This window comes from Mesoplodon bidens (assembly GCF_964165515.1).
Source record: "Mesoplodon bidens genome assembly, chromosome: 15".
NCBI classification, from domain to species: Eukaryota; Metazoa; Chordata; class Mammalia; order Artiodactyla; family Ziphiidae; genus Mesoplodon; species Mesoplodon bidens.
This window is the reverse complement of record NC_138171.1, coordinates 15,593,265-15,613,662: the sequence shown is the minus strand read 5'-3', so window position 1 is coordinate 15,613,662 and position 20,398 is coordinate 15,593,265. Positions and strand designations below refer to the sequence as shown.

Genomic DNA, 20,398 nt, shown 5'->3' with positions numbered 1-20,398 from the left:
TTTCACTTTTGTCTAAGTTATACATGCAGATAGACTAAAGAGTCACATAGTTTACAAAGCATGTTGTGAAGCATAGAGGTTGCTTACCACCACCCTCCCCCTAGAGGAGATCACTTTTAGTTTATCATCTTGCACTTGTCTCCCCGTCTCTAAGTAATATTCATTACTGTAATAATAATGTTACATCTCGACTTCTCAGTTTTAGATATAACCCATTGACTTCCCATGACTGAAAACGAGATTTTTGTCCACCTCTTTGCTCCCTACACCTCCAGCACTTCCACTCCCCTCCCTCCCATCAATGTTATATGATAATTGTGATTTGATCAGCGCTACTGTTTACACTATTATGACTATGTAAACACTTGTTACAGTTGAGCTATGTAGTAAACCAAACTACTTTTCCCTTCTGGCACAGCTTTTTAATTTTCTCTGATGTGAAAAAATTGTCTGGTTTTGCGTTTGCTTGGTTTTCTATGTACATATTGCCTATTCAACCACAAGTTGCCCAAATCGCCTCTCCATGTATTCATATGTGTGTGTATTTATATCATATTCATAGATGTTCTATTAATTTCACCTTCCAGAAGATGAATTTCCTGGAGCCCTCTGACTCCCTCCAATCTGGGCTGGTAGCTCTGTATTGTTTTTCTTACTTATTTATTTATTTTTGGCTGCACTGGGTCTTCGTTGCTGTGCGCAGGCCCCCTCCAGTTGCAGCAAGCAGGAGCCAACCCTCACCACAGCACGCGGGCCCCTCCCGCTGCGGAGGATGGGCTCCAGGCCCGCAGGCCCCAGTAGCTGTGGCACGCGGGCTTCAGTAGCTGTGGCACACGGGCCCAGCCACTCCGCGGCATGTGGGATCTTCCCGGACCAGGGCTCAAACCCGTGTCCCCTGCATTGGCAGGCGGACTCTCAACCACTGCACCACCAGGAAAGTCCCTTTTTTTCCTTTTTTAAAGAGCAAATTTGTAATGCTTTTATTTTTTCTCCTTAAATTTCTTAAAAAAATTTTTTTTTGTTGAAGTAGCGTTGATGTACAATATTATATAATTTACAGGTGTATAATATAGTGATTCACAATTTTTAAGGTTTATACTTCATTTATAGTTATTGTAAAATATTGGCTATATTCCCCAGGTGGTACAGTATATCCTTGTAGCTTATTTTATGCATATTAGTTTGTACCTCTTAGTCCCCTACCCCTATATTGCCCCTCCCCGCTCCCTTCTCCCCACTGGTAACCACTAGTTTGTTCTGTCTGTATTTCTGGCACTCAGCTGTCATGCTTGTATTTTCTGTCACCATCATCATGGGGGCTCTCTTCTTTTCTGCTCCTACATTCTATTTTCTGTATTTCATGCATTTTTTCCTTGGTTTCATCTTAATAGGCTTTCTTTTTCTGTTTAGAATTGTCCCATATGAATTTCTCACCATGTAGCCAATGTCCAATAAATGTCCATTATAATCATGAGAAAGCAGTGGGGGTAATTCTAGGGTGTGGGAAAATTTTTTGAGCATGTTAACTGACACCCCTTTTTTAACTTGCTATTCAGCTGGCTGCTGAGAAGAGCCCTGTTGGTTTATCTCAGGAAATGTGGCTTAAATGTGATTGGCTTCACATTAATTTCACTTCCAACCACAGTGCTAAGGGGTAGTGTGTTCACCCTTCAATGTCCTTCCACCCTTTTCAACTCAAGTCCCCCTCTGTTATTCCCACTTCACAGCTGGGAAGGCTGAGGCCCAAAGAGGTTTTGCTTGCTGTCCCCTCTTCACCTGTCATTCAGCAAGGATTTTCTGTGTGACTGGCACTGCAGGTATTACATCGAAACAAGTCAGGAGAAAGCAAGAGAAAATACCACCTGCCATTCAGGGAAGAGAGTGACGCTGGGTAATCTGGCAACAAATGTGGCAACGCCCAAGAGTCCCAGAGTGTGGGAAAGTCAGGGCACTTAGAGAAGTCCCAGCTAGCTGATTGCTTCAGGTTTCTAAGAAGCTCCTTTTTTTTAAAATTTATTTATTTTGTTTTTGGCTGCGTTGGGTCTTCGTTGCAACAGATGTGGCAACGCCCAAGAGTCCCAGAGTGTGGGAAAGTCAGGGCACTTAGAGAAGCCCTAGCTAGCTGATTGCTTCAGGTTTCTAAGAAGCTCCTTTTTTTTTTAAATTTATTTATTTTATTTTTGGCTGCGTTGGGTCTTCACTGCGGTGCGGGCTTTCTCTAGTTGTGGCGAGCAGGGGCTACTCTTCATTGCGGTGCTTGGGCTTCTCATTGCGGTGGCTACTCTTGTTGCAGAGCACGGGCTCTAGGCGCGTGGGCTTCAGTAGCTGTGGCACACGGGTTTAGTTGCTCTGCAGCATGTGGGATCTTCCCGGACCAGGGCTCGAACCCATGTCCCCTGCATTGGCAGGAGGATTCTTAACCACTGCACCACCAGGAAGTCCCTGAGAAGCTCCTTTGTAATGCCCTGTTCTGCCCTCTTTGCCCCCTCCCCTACTCCACCCTAAAGGTGGGTGGTCCTCTAGCTTGTTCCTGAATGGCTTCCTGACCAGCCTGGTGACACCTCCCCCTCCAAGTCCTACATTTCCCTTCTTAGGCCTCACACTCTTGCCTAAGGGCAGAAAACAGCCAGCAACACTCAGGATGACGTGGTCACTGTCCTCACCTGAATGTTGGGCTTATGAAATAGCAGCTGGGAAGGCTCAGGGCAGTTCTGGCAGGACCACACTCATAGGAGCAGGTATAAAGGGTGAAGCCAGCACTGGTTACCACAGCTCCACCTGCCCTCAGGATGAAGCCCAGCAGCCTTACCGTCTTCCTGGTGATATTTGCCTTTGGGTTCCTGACCTCCTGGGTTGTGGAAGGTGGTTTTGATGGTGAGTTGGACTCTCTCAGGCCATACCCAGGTGCCCGAGTCACTGATAGCTCAGAGTGGGAATAGCCTCTTCCTTTTAGCCTGGGGGCTGCCCTTGAAGTCACCACTCCAATGGTCAGGCCTATGGCCCCTAATTTCAAGCATCTCTCTGAGGACTTCAGCTAAGGGAGTTTCTGCACATCCAGAAATTTACCTTTCACCAGATGGATCTGTTTACCCCAGCCCCTGTATTTCTTATTTTTCTTTCCCTATAGCTCCTTCTTTACTGTTTTGTTTGTTTTTTTTATCTCTCTTTTTCTCTGTCACATGATTTTGGTCACTATCTTTTTTAATTTTCCAAATTTGTCTCTTTTTCTCTTAATGTTTCTTATTTTAACAGTCACTCTCTCTTTCTCTACCTCCTTCTCAGTAGATCTGTTCTCTTTTATTTAATCTCTGATGAGTGGCCTCTCCTGTTATCACTGTCCCATGCTGCCTCCCTCCCAGGCAAACCCAGGCAAGAGATACCTGACCATGAGCTCTAGTTAGCACTTACTGGAGCTAGCCTATACTGACTTGCAATGGCTGATTGTGAAATCTTCAAGACTTTTGCGAGCTAGTTGATGTCACATTGGTAGCTTGAAATTAGCCATGATGGGAATATTTACACCATGGAAATTGGCAAACTCTACCGAGTCTCCCTCTTAAAACATCTAGTAACACACCACCATCTATACCTACTTTCTTGTGCCATTGACTCCCTCTTGGCTGAGTGGTTGGCTGAGCTAGGCACTGCCCCACACCTGCCTTGAAATTGGAATCCTAACAGTTCCCTTTATTCCTTTGGGGTCAGCCACCTGGGTTAGGTTTTCTCGTCTCTCCTGGGAAGCTGATTCCTTCTCCAGGATTGTGGTCATGAACCAGCATCAGCTTCTTCTTCCTCCTTTGTTCTTACCTTTCAGGAAATGGTAGACCTGGAGTCTGCCCCTTTGTACGCCCTATGAAGTTCCTTAGATATGAACCCCCTGAATGCCGGAATGACTGGCAGTGTCCACGAGGGCAAAAATGCTGCTACGACCATTGTGGCCTCAAATGCATGGATCCTGTAAACGATTCAGAGCCAGGTGAGGAAGTAGAGTCCTGGAAATGGGGACCAAGGAGATTTGAGCTTGAGGACACGCATCCTGAGGAAGTAGAGAGCGCTCCTCTGAACTGGGATGGAGGCTGGGACAGAGCCAGGGATCCTCCACCCCCAGCTCTGTATTCTCAGGTAGACAGTGGGTCAGCTCGTGAGCCAGTCAGCCAGCTGGCCAATCAGTTAATGAATCAGTCTGTCTGTCAGACACACACAACACTGTCTAGGGTCCCCTTGGTGGGAAGGAGTCTCCTTTAGGACATACACCGGCCTCAGTTTTGGTCTTGAGGTTGGGGAAGAACCGATTTCCATGCACAGGGTGGAGATGGGGTTGGGAGTTTGGGTGATGTGCTAAGGGGTGAAGCCTCTGAGTTGTGACTTTGTTTTTACCAGTTAAGTTCACTCCTGGGAAGTGTCCAGTGGTTACTGGCCAGTGTAAGAGACCCAACCCTCATAAACGACTGCCTGAATGACAGCCACTGCCCGAAGGGTCTCCAGTGTTGCAGGGGGTGTGTGGGGGAATTCATGTGTACAGCCGGTTAAAGATAAGGAGAAGACCTGGCAAGATCCACATTCCCCTGTATCCTAATATGGTCTCAACCTCCTGGTGCCCTTGCATGTGAAGGAGGATGTTTGAGGTCTCCCAATACTGCCCCCTCCCCCAAGCAGATCCTCTGCCCTTCAACACCCTTCACCCTGTAGAGTTCCTTAGACAAGAAGTGCCGGGGGCACCTGTGACAGGTAATGCTGGGTCTTGGGAAGGAAGGCTTCTTGGAATAAGCCAGGAGGAAGGAGCATGTTAAAAGGGGCAAAGGTTCTATCTTTTAATATCATCTCTGCCTCTGACTGACTGTGTGACTATGAGCAACTGACTGTATCTTTCTTAGCCTCAGTTTCCTCATCTGTAAAATGGACACAATTATATCTACTGAGATACTAAATGTAAAAGTGCTTTTTAAGACTTAAAGTGCTGTGTGCACTGAGAGAGTGTTGCTATGGTTATGGCTTCGATTGGCTGGGTTATCTGGAACCAAAGGAAAGTCTAGTAAGATGCATAGATGTAGATCTGGCCCAATGCCCTGATTTTACCAGAGGGGAGACTGCAGCAGAGAGCCAGTGAAAAGCCTGGATTCTTTTCTTGATTCCTAGATCAAAGACTGGCATTGTTTCAACTATTCCAGCACCATGTTCTCTCTTTACATATCCCAAAGGACTTAGGGCCTGGTGGCAGAAGGACCCTCTTGGTAGGAAGGATATAAGGGTCACTTAAATTTTTCCTATGCTGAGGCTCTGCTTTATTTTCTTTCCACAGATCCATTCATGTCAGCTCAAAAAGATTAGCACTGCCTGGTCTGTGTGGTCTGGGGATTTCCTTTTCCCCCCAAGCCTGGAAAAAAATGAGAGCACCTTGGTGAAGATGTGGTTTTGTGACCAATACCTCCTTGGGTGCCAAGATTTGGCCTGTTTTATCTATGAATCCCCAGCATCCAACGTGAAGCTTGGCACACGCCAGGAAATGTCTGCTGATTAGTAAATAAATAAAGGTACCAGGTTTTCTCTGCGTTTCTATCTTCCTTGACTCATTGAGTCTGGTCTAGGATATGAGGTGTGAGATGAAGAATAAAATATCTGCATGTGTGGGATTTCTCCCAAAACCTATAAAGTAGAAAAAAGAAAGTGCTTTGGATCTAAGCAGATATGGGTTCAAATCCTGCATCCATAGATTACTGGCTCTGTAATTTTGGGCAATGACTTTGTTCCACTGAGCCTTAGTTTTGTCATCTATAATGTGGAAACGATAACAACAATGCCAATTTCATAAAGTTATGAGGATTAGAGGTGATAACATGTGAAAGGAATAGCTCAGTGATTGTCACATACTAGGGGTTCAATAAATGCTAGACTTACCTCAGGGTAAGCAAGGCACAAGGAGTTAAGAAAATGACTGGTTAAATTTGATGACATCAGTATCAAATCTGACAAACACAAGAGTTGAAAGATAAATGATAGCTTAGAAGTAAATATTTGGAATGATTATCACAGACAAATAAACAGAATGAAAAATATGTGAAGAATTTTTGCAAATAAGTAAGAAAAACAACCTACCTCTTGAATAAATGAATTATAAATAGAATGGACAATCAAATAAGAGATTATTATTATAACAGATGGTATATAGACATATAAAGAGCTTCATCCTCACTAGTTACAAGGAAAAAGCCAATTAAAACAACCAAACACCATTTTTCATCGGTCAGAATGGCAAGAATTAAAAGTTTACAATATAAACACTCAGAGACTCTTAATAGTTTGCTGATGGAAGTGTAAATTGGTACAACCACTTCGAAGAGTGATTTGGTTATGCCTAATAAAACTGAAAATTCACATAAGCTATCATTTAGCAATTATCCTTCCAGAGACATAGGAAAGACAAAATGCCTGCCAATGGGAACCTAATACATGTATTAGGATGTTTAGTGTAAGATTGTTCCAAAGAGTCAGAAATCGAGACCAGTCAAGATGGCTCTCATTTGTGAAACGGTTAAATTTTCATACTTTGATATGCTTGCTATGCTATAGAAAAATAAAAATAAATTTATATGAATCAACATGGAGACATATCACAGAAAATTTACTGGGAAAATCAGACTGGTGATATAAATGTGTAGTATGAAGTATTCATATATATTTTTAAATTACACATAAAATATCAAGCTGGTTATGGGTATATACCAAAGAATACACACCAAATGCAGGATGATGTCTTCCTTCATAGAAGAGGAATTAAAAATGGGACTGGTAGTGCTGACTATGGAAAGTGATGATTTATCTTCAGGATTTAATACTTGAACAAAATAATGCCATTTGCAGCAACGTGGATGGACCTAGAGATTGTCATACTGAGTGAAGTAAGTCAGATAAAGACAAATATCATATGATATCGCTTATATGTGGAATCTAAGAAAAGGGTACAAACAAACTTATTTACAAAACAGAAACTGAGTCACAGATGTAGGAAACAAACTTACGGTTACCAAGGGGGAAAGGGCGGGGGAGGGATAAGTTGGGAGATTGGGGCTGACATATACACACTGCTGTATATAAAACAGATAACTAATAAGGACCTACTGTATAGCACAGGGAACTCTATTCAATATTCTGTAAAGACCTATATGGGGATAGAATCTAAAAAAGAGTGGATAAATGTGTATGTATTGATATAACTGACTTTGTTGTACAGCAGAAACTAACACAACATTGTAAATCAACTATTCTCTAATAAAAAATTAATTAATAAAAAAGGATTTAATACTTGAAAACAAAATGAATATATAATGTCCCCACTCTAGGTACTTCTAGGATAAAACAAATTCTTTCTCAAGAAACCCGAAACAAACAAACAAAAAAAACTTTCTCTTTTTTTTTTCTTCCAAAAGCCACACCCAACAACATGGAGAGCAAAACACGAAAACTCAAAAACCATCTTGGGTGAAACTAGAAATCATTTGTACCCACTGGCTACAATATAGAACTGGAAATCAAATTCTTAAATTGGAGAAAGGTGAAAGCTAATGGTTTGCAGCAGGAGATATTTATGGGAAGCCCTGCAGAATGTTTAAAAGGCTCAGAAATTAAGAGTGGGAAAGAGAGGGAGATTGTTTCAAGGGAGGTGTGCTGTTTTAATATCTGTACAAAGAACAATTAGACTCCCAGGTCTATGCCCATATCGTGGGCAACTCCTAAAGAAGTTAGAGGCTTTGGTCTCTGTAGAAATTGAAAGGGAGGAGCCCTGGGTTCAGCCATCCCTGGCACGGGGAAGGAGCTGAGACATGGTGCTGAGAATAAGAATCGAAAAGCTCTTGTGAATAGTAAGGTCTCACAGCAGTCTTCCACTCTGGCTAGAACTTACTGTCAACTAGCTTATCTAAAATCAAGTATTTGGACGACAAAGTTAATTTTCCTCTGAGACCCTCCCAAGGTCTATATGGAGGAATCCCATCTTATTGCATGTGGTCCATTAATTCTGCCTTATTGTTTTAAAAGAGCGTTTGCCTGGGCTTCCCTGGTGGGGCAGTGGTTGAGAGTCCGCCTGCCGATGCAGGGGATACGGGTTCGTGCCCCGGTCCGGGAAGATCCCACATGCCGCGGAGCGGCTGGGCCCGTGAGCCATTGCCGCTGATCCTGCGCGTCGGGAGCCTGTGTTCCGCAATGGAAGAGGCCACAACAGTGAGAGGCCTGCGTACCGCAAAAAAAAAAAAAAAAAAAAAAAAGAGCGTCTGCCCTTCCAATCCTCTTGGTAAGTTTTGAACCCATCCTTCACTGACTGACGGAGTTCTGTGCTCAAATCGCTTCTTCCTAGTCCCTTGGTTTCTCCCTTTTTAAGAAGATTGGGGGATGGGGGGATTTTCTTTCATCCTGACTCTTCAAATAGCTCTTCTTTCAGGGAAGTTAGCTTGAGGGGGTATCTCTTACTTTGAACCAAAACAAGCCTTGACTCAGTCTCTCAAAGAACAGGCAACGTGGGTGTTGAGAAACCACTTGACTAGGTTTCGGGAGCAGAGGTTGATTCCCAATTTTGCTGCTGACTCATTCTGTGATATTGGCCATGTTCCTTGACTCCTTTGTATAATAAAAGGATGATCCAGTTGAACTTTAAGATTCCACTTTGCTCTGCTGTTTTACGAATTAATGATTCATAGAAGCACCTTTGAGGGAAAGCCCCAGTGGTATGGGCCACGTCCTTGAGTTTGATGAACTCCCTGTGTCTACAGGTTCCCCTCTTTATCTTTCAGCCTCATCTTCTCCAGCTGTTGTGGTCAGCTTCCAGGGCACCTCCTTACCTGGTGATTGTGACTTATGAGGGTCCCAATGAGTCTAATAACACCGTCTCAGTGTACAGATGGGAAAACTTAGGCCCAAAGAAAAGATGTGCCCAAGATCATAGAGGAAGTCACTGGTAGATCTCAATATCTTTATCTCCAAGCCCCATATTCTTTTTCTTTATTTCGAGTTTACTTTTTTTCAGATTACATAGTGGATACTGTAGTGGGCTGTCAGATTCCTTTAGGATGAAGGCACTCATGCCATCAGTTGCTGGGGTGTTGCTGGCTGCTGACACTGAGAGCTGAGTCCCTCCCTGGGAGCTTCCCTGGGCCATAGTGAGCTGTTTCAACCAAGGTTACACCCATTCCCAGGGGCAACCTGTATCCACAGACTGGCTGATGTTGGGGTACAAAGGCTCAGCTCCATAGTTTGATTAGGGGCACCTCTGAAGGACCCTCCCAGCTCCAGAGCTCCCCAGGGGATTGGCTGAGCCTTTTTGCAATGAATCACAATTCCACTTCTTCTCCCCAGCTGTGGTTCTCTTACTTCTCACAGGTGTTGCTTCTCAGAATACTCCCCAGAAAACCTCCTACACATAAACATCTGCCCCTAAGACCATTTCCCAGGAAATGTGACCTAAGGAAGATTATACAAGGTAATCATTGCCAAAAAAAAATTAATATGAAAAACTGCTCTGCAAAAGACAATGTTAAGAGAATGAGAAGACAAGCCACAGACTGGGGACAAATGTTTGCAAAAAAACACACATGATAAAGGACTGTTATCCAAAATAAACAAAGGGCTCTTAAAACTCAACAATAAGAAAATAAACAAGCAACTCACTTTAAAAATGTGCCGGACTTCCCTGGTGGCGCAGTGGTTAAGAATTTGCCTGCCAGTGCAGGGGACATGGGTTAGAGCCCTGGTCTGGGATGATCTAACATGCCTCAGGGCAATTAAGCCCACGCACCACAACTTCTGAGCTTGTGCTCTAGAGCCTGTGAGCCACGAATACTGAGCCCATGCACCACAACTACTGAAGCCCGCACGCCTAGAGCCTGTGCTCCGCAACAAGAGAAGCCACCACAATGAGAAGCCTGTGTACCGCAAGGAAGAGTAGCTCCTGCTCTCCGTAACTAGAGAAAGCCCGCACGCAGCAACAAAGACCCAAAGCAGCCAAAAATAAATAAATAAATTTAAATTAAAAAAAATAAAATTAAAAAATAAAAATGGGCCAAAGACCTTAACAGACACCTCACCAAAGAAGACAGATGGCAAATAAGCATATAAAAAATGCTCCACCTCGCATGTCATCAGGGAAATGCAAACAGGAAAAACAGTGAGATACCACTACACACCTATTAGAATGACCAAAATCTGGAACACTGACAACACCAAATGCTGATGAGGATGTGGAGCAACAGGAACTCCCATACATCACTGGTGGGAATGCAAAATTGTACAGCCACTTTGGAAGACAATTTAGTAGTTTCTTACAAAACTAAACATACACTTACCACACAATCCAGCAATCATGCTCCTTGGCATTTACCCAAAGGAGTAGGAAACATATGTCTACACAAAAAACTGCACACAGAAGTGTATAACAGCTTTATTCATAATTGCCAAAACTTGCACGCAACCAAAATGTTCTTTAGTAAGCGAATGGATAAATAAATTGTGGTGTATCCAGACAGTGGAATATTATTTGGCTCTAAAAAGAAATAAGCTATCAAGCCATGGAAAGACATGGAGGAAACTTAAACACATATGAATTACTAAGTGAAAAAAGCCAATCTGAAAAGGCTAAATGCTGTGTGATTCCAGCTATATGACATTCTGGAAAAGGCAAAACTATGGAGACAGTAAAAAGATCAGTGGTTGCCAGAGATTGGAAGGGGGAGATGAATAGTCAGAGGACAGAGGATTTTTAGGGCAGTGAATACTCTGTATGATATTATAATGATGGATATATGTTAGTATACATTTGTCCAAACCCATAGAATGTACAACACCAGGAGGGAACCCTACTGTAAATGATGGACTTTGGGTGATTATGATGTGTCAGTGTAGGTTCATTGACTGTAACAGACGCACCACTCTGGTGAGGGATGTTGGTAATAGGGGAGACTATGCATGTGTGGTGGCAGGGGGTGTATAGGAAATCTCTCTACCTTGTTAATTTTGCTGTGAACCTGAAACTGGTTTAAAAACGTTAAGTCTTTAAAAAAAGAATTGGAGAAACAAGGAATTTCTGGACTTCTTAAATATTTTTAAACTCATTGATAAGAGTTTCATTTTTAAAAAGTGATCATTGTCAAAAAATTGGAGAAGTAGAAAAAAAAACCCTATCACCACTTCTTCAGCATGTGTGTAACCTAGGAGTTTATCTCCTTTCAGGGCTTGGCTTCCTCCTCCTGCTGCAAGGTGATACATGGGCTGAACTGTATTTCCTTGAGCCTGGGGTCCTTAGTCTGGAATAACCCTTGCTGGAGGTAAGGGAAGAATACAGCAGGATGGTCTGGTGAGGTCTTTGGCATTCCATGTTTCCCAAAATAATCCAGAGTGGGCATTGACACAACATGGTTAGTACACCTGCTGTGAATTGCAGATAATTTTCTTTATTTGTCCGCAGGTCAGGTGAATATTGGGTGGATGAGATGAGAGACAGACTGAAGGATAAACAATTCTCAGATCGCGTACAGTCGAAATCTACACAAAGAGAAACATTTTCCGAAACTGCCCGTAATTTGCAAAGGCAACCTCCCAGCCAAGTATTGATGTTATTTCACAAAGCAACCCTTTTGTTCCTTTTGAACTGTGGCTCTTGCAATCTATGGGAATAAGAAACACTTTATACAGAAGAAGAGCCAAGGCTTTCACAGGACCACGTGTCCAGGCTCATCCAAGGTCTCAGGCGGGCCTCTTGCCTCCTCCCCACGCTTTGTCTAGAGGCAAGGTGTGGCTTGTTCTTTCTGATTCAAGTGCGTTTTTTCCTTGACTGTGATTAGACTGTATATGCAATTTCATATCCTCTTTTCTGGTTTACGTTATAACACAATTTCCCGATGTTGTACAAACTGCATCAATATCTTGACCTTCATGAGAGCGGGGGCGTCAGCTCTATCAACCTCAGGTACAACATGCGCTTGGCTGGGAAAGGCCACTGAGGAAACAATTGTTTAGCTGAACTCAGCTAATGACTACATTGTTGTCCACTTCAAGGCTTTGTCATCATTTCTGTAACTCCACTGGACAAACCAGTCATTTCCAGTTCTTGGTTTCTTTTATAGATTATGTGTATATGTAAATCCTTGTGCATGAATCAGTTTTTCTTTAATTCAGATTTCTCTGCTGGGTCAGATGCCTAGAGGTGTAATGTATCGAGTCAAAGCATTTGGATATTTTTAAGGCTTTCAACACAAATCATCCCTACTCTCTGCTTCTCCCAAGGCCTTCAACAAAATCAAATGAGACAGAGGATACAAATGATTGTGTTAAGAATTTACAGGGTGCCTGGAATATAGTCAGCCCTCAGGAAGTACTCCCCTCATCATACATGTAAAGACACGCATAGGTGTGCTTGTAAACATACAGATCTGCAATCCAATGCACCCAGCCTATGAGTACTGACCCTCTCTCCTAAATAAAGTATAAGCTCTCCTGGGCAGCCACAAACAAGTATGCCAGACCTGTCAAACTTGACTGTGCATGAGAATCATAAAATGCATATTCTGATTCAGTACGTCTCAGATGGGGCCAGAGATGCTGTATTTCTCCAGCTCTCTGGTTAGCCAGCGCTGCTGGTCTGTGGACCACGCCTTGAATAGCAAGCAGGTGTGCCACAAAGGCACAACAGGCACATAGAAACACACATGCAGGCATAAGTGAAAACCCACATATGCACATGAATTTGCAATTTCTCAGAAATACACTAGGTAATAGGAGTCGGATCTCCAAAGGCATGGACCCACATTTCATGGGAAAAATTTGATCTGTTGGCATCTGTCCAGAACCTAAGAAATGTTAGGCTCTGGGAGTGCTAGGGCAGTGCTAGGGTGGGGTGGGACAGAAAAGGACAGGACAGGACAGTCTGGACATTCTGTCCCTGAAGTAAGTGCTGCTCCCATGAAATGGGGGCTTGGAGTCCTCCTAAACTGTCCAATCTAGACCTCTTTGGTACCTGGAAGCCTTCACTTCCCCTTTGGTAGCAGCAATCTTCATCTGCCCCAGCTTCCCCAGGGTCAGAAAAGCAGGGAGTATCCAGTGAACTTGTGGTTCACCTTTTCCTTTTCCTAACAGTATCTTTTGTTAAACAGAATTTTAATTTTTTTTTCCGGGAGGGGGAGTGACAAGAAACAGCCTTATTTATTTATTTTTTTCAGCCAATCATTTAAAGTGAACAATTCAGTATCATTTACTACATTCACAGTGTTATGTAACTGCCACCTCTATCTAGTTCCCAAACATTTCCATCACTCCAAAGGAAACCCCCTTACCATTAAGCAGTAATTCCCCCACCCCCAACCCCTGGCTACCTCCAGTCTGTGTTCCATCTCTGGATTTAGCTATTCTGGATATTTCATATGAATGCAGACATACCATACATGACCTTTTGTGTCTGGCTTCTTTATCCATGTCAGAGCATGTATCAGTATTTTAGTCCTTTTTATGGCTGAACAATATTCCATCATAGGGATACACAACATTTTGTCTATTCACCCACCGATGGACATTTGCACTGGCTACTATAAATAGTGCTGATAAGAACATGTATGTGCATGTACTTTTTAAAAAAATAAATTTATTTATTTATTTAATTTATTTTGGCTGCATCGGGTTTTTTTTTTTTTAACAACTTTATTGGAGTATATTCGCTTTACAATGGTGCGTTAGTTTCTGCTTTATAACAAAGTGAATCAGTTATACATATACATATATCCCCATATCTCTTCCCTCTTGCGTCTCCCTCCCTATCCCACCCCTCTAGGTGGTCACAAAGCACCGAGCTGATCTCCCTGTGCTACGAGGCTGCTTCCCACTAGCTAGCTATTTTACATTTGGTAGTGTATATATGTCCATGCCACTCTCTCACTTTCTCCCAGCTTACCCTTCCCCCTCCCCTCATCCTCAAGTCCATTCTCTAGTAGGTCTGCATCTTTATTCCCGTCTTGTCCCTAGGTTCTTCTGACCATTTTTTTCTTTTTTTTTTTTAGATTCCATATATATGTGTTAGCATATGGTATTTGTTTTTCTCTTTCTGACTTACTTCACTCTGTATGACAGACTCTAGGTTCAACCACCTCACTACAAATAACTCAATTTCGTTTCTTTTTATGGCTGAGTAATATTCCATTGTATATATGTGCCACATCTTCTTTATCCATTCATCTCTCGATGGACACTTAGGTGGCTTCCATGTCCTGGCTATTGTAAATAGAGCTGCAATGGACATTTTGGCACATGACTCTTTTTGAATTATGGTTTCCTCAGGGTATATGCCCAGTAGTGGGATTGCTGGGTCGTATGGTAGTTCTATTTTTAGTTTTTTAAGGAACCTCCATACTGTTCTCCATAGTGGCTGTATCAATTTACATTCCCACCAGCAGTGCAAGAGGGTTCCCTTTTCTCCACACCCTCTCCAGCATTTATTGTTTGTAGATTTTTTTTTTTTTTTTTTGGCGGTACGCGGGCCTCTCACTGCTGTGGCCTCTCCCGTTGTGGAGCACAGGCTCCGGACGCGCAGGCCCAGCGGCCATGGCTCACGGGCCCAGCCGCTCCGCGGCACGTGGGATCCTCCCGGACCGGGGCATGAACCCACATCCCCTGCATCGGCAGGCGGACTCTCAACCACTGCGTCACCAGGGAGGCCCTATTTTGTCTTTTTAAATCATTAATCTAATTAAGTTCTCTGTTTCCTTTAGAATCCATAGAGCACAGAAAAACGTCGAGCAAGGTTCCCTGCTTGGCTCCAGCTCTCGGAATTCCGGTTCTTGTTACTCTTTCCACTCCACTGAGACAAGAACTATATCACTCTCCTGTGGTTCTGGCCAAGAACATGTCATCAACATGACCTACCATGACAATACTCCTAGTGTTGGGAAAGGCAGTCTCATGCATGCATCCCCCACTACAAAAGAATGGGCCTTGGACCTGGAATACTTACTTACCAAGACATAAGGAGCCCATACAAGCTATGCCAGGCTTATTGTCATGAGTGGAAATATCTTTCCCTGTTTTAAGCTCAACGCATGCTCCTTTGTTTTGTGTGTGTGCCCTCTGGCATCTGGTTAACCCCACTGCTGTATCTGCCCTCAGTGGGGAAGGGATGGGGTCCTTCTACCGTGTCGTGAAAGGAGTGCCTACACGTAAATTGCCCGGCATCAGCTGCCAGGAGAGACTCCCTAGCCATGGGAAATCGAAGCCCGCTGTGGAAGCGTCTTGTGTAAGTGAAGCCTTGTTTCATCCAGTGCTCGACTATGCTGTGCTTTCCTTGGAGACTCTGATACCAATATACAATGGACAGACAGATGTGTTTGGAGTCCTCCCTTGGGCCTGATAATCGGGTTCTGTTCTGTTCAACACTTATTTTAAGATAGAAGAAATAGTGTCTTGGGAGAGAAGAGAAATGAAAGAGGCTCAAGATCACCACAGAAGGAAAGTATCCACCATTTTTTGAGAACCTGCTACGGCCCCGTAACATTGCTCTTCATTTTGCATTGGATACCCCAATGCTCCAGACACCAAACACCGTGAGAAGTTGATTTTTATCATCACTTTGCAGGTCAAGAGATTAAGATGTAGGAGATAAAGTCATTTGTCCCAAACCACAGAGCCAAGGCTTTTCAGACTCATGATGTAAATTCTGGTCTGTCCAGCCCCTAAGCCTCTTCCTTCCACTCCATATCTGTAAGAGGGAGGCCTCTTATTCAGACATTCCCTCATCGTCTCCCACCCAACTGATATTCCCCAATGAACCACAGAAGCAGGATGTACAGAGAGAAATATGCTCATTTATTTATTGACCAATCAACAGGCATTTGCTGGCAGCCTACTGGGTGCCAAGCCTTTCTGCAAAGAAGATATTGGTGATAGGACCAAGGCTTCACCACGGAGTGCCCCAGTGATCCAAGTGTGGGAGTAGAAGGGAATTCCCAGACTATACAGAGTAGGAATCCAGAGCCACTTCCAAGTGGCAGGAATCAGGCTGTGAGAGAAAATGAGATCAGGGCTTCAATATAGGAACCAGCCAAGTCATCTCCACATTCTCTCCCCAAGAAACCCCTTGAGATAGAGAAAATAGCAAGGTGCTGATATAGTTGTATGAGTCTTGGTATCAGGAGGCTGATTTCAAGTCTCTATTTTACTAGAAAACTCTAAGGTCGGAGCACTGAGCAAGATTATCCTCAAAATCCACTGATCTTTTGGGCTTTGACCCTAGACAACATCTTGGAAATAGCCTTAATAATACATACTTAGTGCACAGTGCTTTTGACAATGCACTTTCAAGTTCATTATGTCCATTTTACAGATAAGGAAACTGAGACTCACAGTCACTTTCCCTGGGGCCCTTATTCCAAAGGGCTGGGATAGAATCAGGGCCATGAGCCATCCTATGGAAATCCTTGCCCTGGGAACAGGGCTCTTGAAAGACAAGGGAGTCAGGCAGAGGCTTTCCTTGGGGTCCGGATCAGGAGTCCCCCTGTTTATATGCCTGGAACTCCAGAGGGTTGAGACTGAGAGAGCCGGAGGGAAGGAGGTCAGCCTGCCCCAGCCCCTCCTTACCTTTCACAGGGGAAATGCAGGCTTTTCCACAGTTGCCCTTGCAGCACTTTAATGTACCCAAGCACTCGCCGTCTTTCTCACAGTTATTGGGGGGGTTAAACATCAGACATTGACTGTCGACCACTGGACACTTCCCAGCCTTCTCCTCAACTGGTTAGAGTAGAGTCATGGGTTAGAAGCCTTGTACCTTGTGGACCCCAGCCCCGGGCCCAGGCCCTGCCCCAGCCTGAGCCTCCCATCCCCATGAGTACCACATCCTTCCTCAGGCTGGGATACCCTCTGAAGGTAGGCTCTGGCTCTCTTCTGACATTGGGTCCCCAGTCAGTGCAGGTGGCCAGTTGTCCAGTGCTGCGTGGCTGGTGGCTCTCCCACCTCCTCACCTGGGTTCAAGGTTAAGACAGGATCCATGCATTTGATTCTGCAAGTATCAGGGCAACATATCTTCTTCTCTGGACACTGCCAGTCATTCTTGCACTCGGGTTTCTCATATCTAAGGCACTGGGCAGATTTTCTGGTAGGGCAGGCTCCAGCTTTCAAAGCTTTGGAAGAGAAGATCAAGAGTTGGGGAGGAGGCTGGGTGTTGAGTAGCCTTCACGGCTCCTGGACAAAGCACCGCTTTCCAGTAGTGACCCTCATTCAGGTGACCATCCACAAAGTCCAAAGTGAAGTCCCTGTCTGACCTCCATGAAGTGACAGGCTTGATGAAATCACACACGTGGTCAGGAGAAAGGCATAGGGTTCCCAGCCAAGGTTTCTTTCCCCAGGGAGAAGCAAGGCTACACACAGGCAGATAGGCAGGCTGAGCATGATGGAGATGGAGGGAAATAAACAGAGATAAATAGAACCGACAGATCAGGTGAAGAGCTGGAGCCAAAGACAGGAAAACAGAGATTAACGGAAAGAACCAGCAAGAGTCAGACTGATGATTGGAGAGCCACTGACCAGGAAATGAGACAGAGAGAAAGAGAGAGAGAAGAAGAAGAACAGAAAGGGAGTGAGACCTGGGCTGACAGATGGCTGAGTAAAAGAAGAACTTCCAGATGCTCAGAAGCTTGCACAGAGACCTTGGAGCCCAGATGGACATGAACACACCCCCAGGGATGTCTTCTGAAACTAAGCTGAGAGATTACAGTCTAGAGAAGGGGCCATCCCCAAACCACTACGAGCCCCCATCTCTGACCCTGCAGCCAGGATTATACCACGGTGACTCCAACTCACCATTTACACTACCTTCCACAGCCCAAGGTGCCAGGGTTCCCAGGGCAAGAAGCACGAAGGGGAAGAGGCCACTGTACGTCATGGTGAGGGCAGGGGCATCTCTGCTGGCCCAGCCGCCCCAGTTATACCTTCCCTAGTGGGTGTGGCCTCACGAGCATTTCCTCGGCCCCTCCCAGTTTCAATGGCATAAGCAGGAAGCTCAGCCAGAGACCAGGAAGTTTGAGACGGGAGAGACAGTGGCTCATTCCTGTCCCGAGCAAGACTGCTAGACCAACAGAGTAAAGGCCAGGGAAGAAATAGGAGAGGCTGGCCTGGGAGATGTCGCCACGCTGATAAGGAAACCATTTCAGGTGTCCGTCTGAACGCTGAGCATCGTAGGGGCCCCAGGTTCCTTAGCCGTGTTAGTGGAGATGGGGGGTAAAAGGTCAAATGCAAAAATACTATTTAGACCTGGATTCTGAGCTGAGACGTTGGGCAATGCACCCCCTAGTTCTCCCACTCCTGGAGGCACTATGCCAGGCCCTGGGGATACAAAAGTTAATGGGACACATAGATGCAGCACAGTGTAGTAGGCAAATGTATGAATGTTAGTGTTAACCTAATCTGGATTCAAACCTTGGTACCACAACTTACTATCTGTTGCCTTGGGCAAGTCAGAAGACCTTCTAGTGTCAGTTTCTGTAAAGCAGGCACCATTATACTTTTTCTTCTTATAATTGTCACGGGGAGTAAATGCACATCTGGCCCAAGGCCTGGGATATAGTAGACACTTAAAAATGGTAGCCATTATAATTATAATAATTATTATTATTAAAAAATAGTCTCTCTCTGATACACACACATGCGTGTGCGCACGCACGCATGCACACACACATACCTCGGAGCTCACAGAAATTTATCAAGTCTTCTGCTAACTCAGATTATTTATTATATCTCGAAAGATCTTAATCCAATTGACTGTCAGTGTAATCTACTTCTGTATTCTAGAGCCTCTGTCACTGACTCGCTGTGTGACCTTGGTCAGAACACTGCAGCTCTCTGAACCTCAATTTCCCCATCTGTACAAAGAGAAGGTTAAACTACGAGGTGAAGTTCTCATCTAGAACCGGTACTGCCATGACTCAACAGCCCAGCACAGACTGAGGGCACTGCTGGTAGGCTCTCCAATTCTCAAGGTCCGTCTTGGCTATGCTCACAAGATGGCTTCTTAAGATCGAGGGTAGGAAGAGAGACCAGGAGAAAAACTCGTGGCTGTTCCTTCTTAAGGAAGGCTACCATACCTCATCTCTGGTTCTTGGCTGTAAGACTCATGGTCATGCCTCTGATTGGCTCTCTCTCTTTCACTCACAAATACCATCTGCCTTGCCATCCACTGGTGTTGGGGGAAGGGAGAGTAGGGGGTCTCTGACATCCTTTATGTTAGATGCTCTTCTCGGGGCCTCGCTTTACCTACTTCTTTGCCTATTGATTTGTTTCCACACAAGACTATGATTTCTTTGAGGGAGAAAACATGTCATTAAAAGATCACAGACTTTGGAATTACACCGACCAGGTTTCAAATCCTGACTCTCCCACTTAATAAATGTTCCTTTACATAATTATAGCTAATAATTACTGAGCATTTGTTATGTTCCAGGCACAGTGCTGAATACTTTGTATGATTCATTACCCTTAAACCTCATAACAGTATATTAAGTAGGTAATATAGTTATCCAGTTTGGCCTGCCATACAAGGTGAGAGGAAGACAAAATACTTTGGGTGAGGTTTATCAGGGACTGCCTAAGAACTGATGCTCCTTGCCCAGACATGGAAAGCAGCCAAGAGGTACCGTGAGTCCAAAGCTGGGGTCAGAGGAGAGAACCCCTGTGAGGGTCACATCTATAGTTTGTGCAATTCATGTGCCAGATGTGCAGATGATAAATGAGCTCCAGAGAGAAATATCAGTTAGCATAAACTCTGTTTTTGGTGTCATCTTTTAAAAAGGATAGGGAAATCTCTGGTGGTCCGGTGGTTAGGACTTGGCACTTTCACTGCCATGGCCCGGGTTCAATCCTTGATGGGGGAACTAAGATCCCGAAAGCTGTGTGGCATGGCCAAAAAAAAAAAAAAAAGGATATATATTTTTATTTTGATGGAGTCAGTTTTACTCATCTGTCCTTCTATGGATTGTACTTTTTTTTTTTGCAATATGCGGGCCTCTCACTGTTGTGGCCTCTCCCATTGTGGAGCACAGGCTCCGGACGAGCAGGCTCAGCAGCCATGGCTCACGGGCCCAGCCGCTCTGCGGCATGTGGGATCTTCCTGGACCAGGCCACGAACCCGTGTCCCCTGCATCGTCAGGCGGACTCTCAACTACTGCGCCACCAGGGGAGCCCTGGATTGTACTTTTTATGTCAAACTATCCTTACACATTCCCTTCCATTTTGTTTAAATATTTTCACAAGTTTTGTCTTCCACATTCAAGTCATTAATCCATCTGGAATTTATTTATTGTGAATGGTTTGAATTAGGGATCTTGTTTCCATTTTATCCTGATATGGAATGCCAATTGTTCCCCCATATCATTGATCCCTTATTAATTTA

General features: G+C 44.4%; 1 protein-coding gene across 1 annotated transcript; it reads right to left on the bottom strand.

Annotated features, from left to right (window-relative positions):
• Positions 1 to 15,930: 15,930 nt before the first annotated feature.
• LOC308629029 (antileukoproteinase-like) lies at positions 15,931 to 17,896 on the bottom strand (the record flags this gene model as incomplete). The annotated part of the gene is made up of 4 exons (XM_081256476.1): positions 15,931 to 16,018; positions 16,597 to 16,746; positions 16,977 to 17,135; positions 17,815 to 17,896. 4 exons carry the CDS (start codon positions 17,894 to 17,896, stop codon positions 16,014 to 16,016), a joined length of 396 nt encoding a protein of 131 aa, XP_081112602.1. The 3' UTR covers positions 15,931 to 16,013.
• Between the last annotated feature and the right edge of the window lie 2,502 nt (positions 17,897 to 20,398).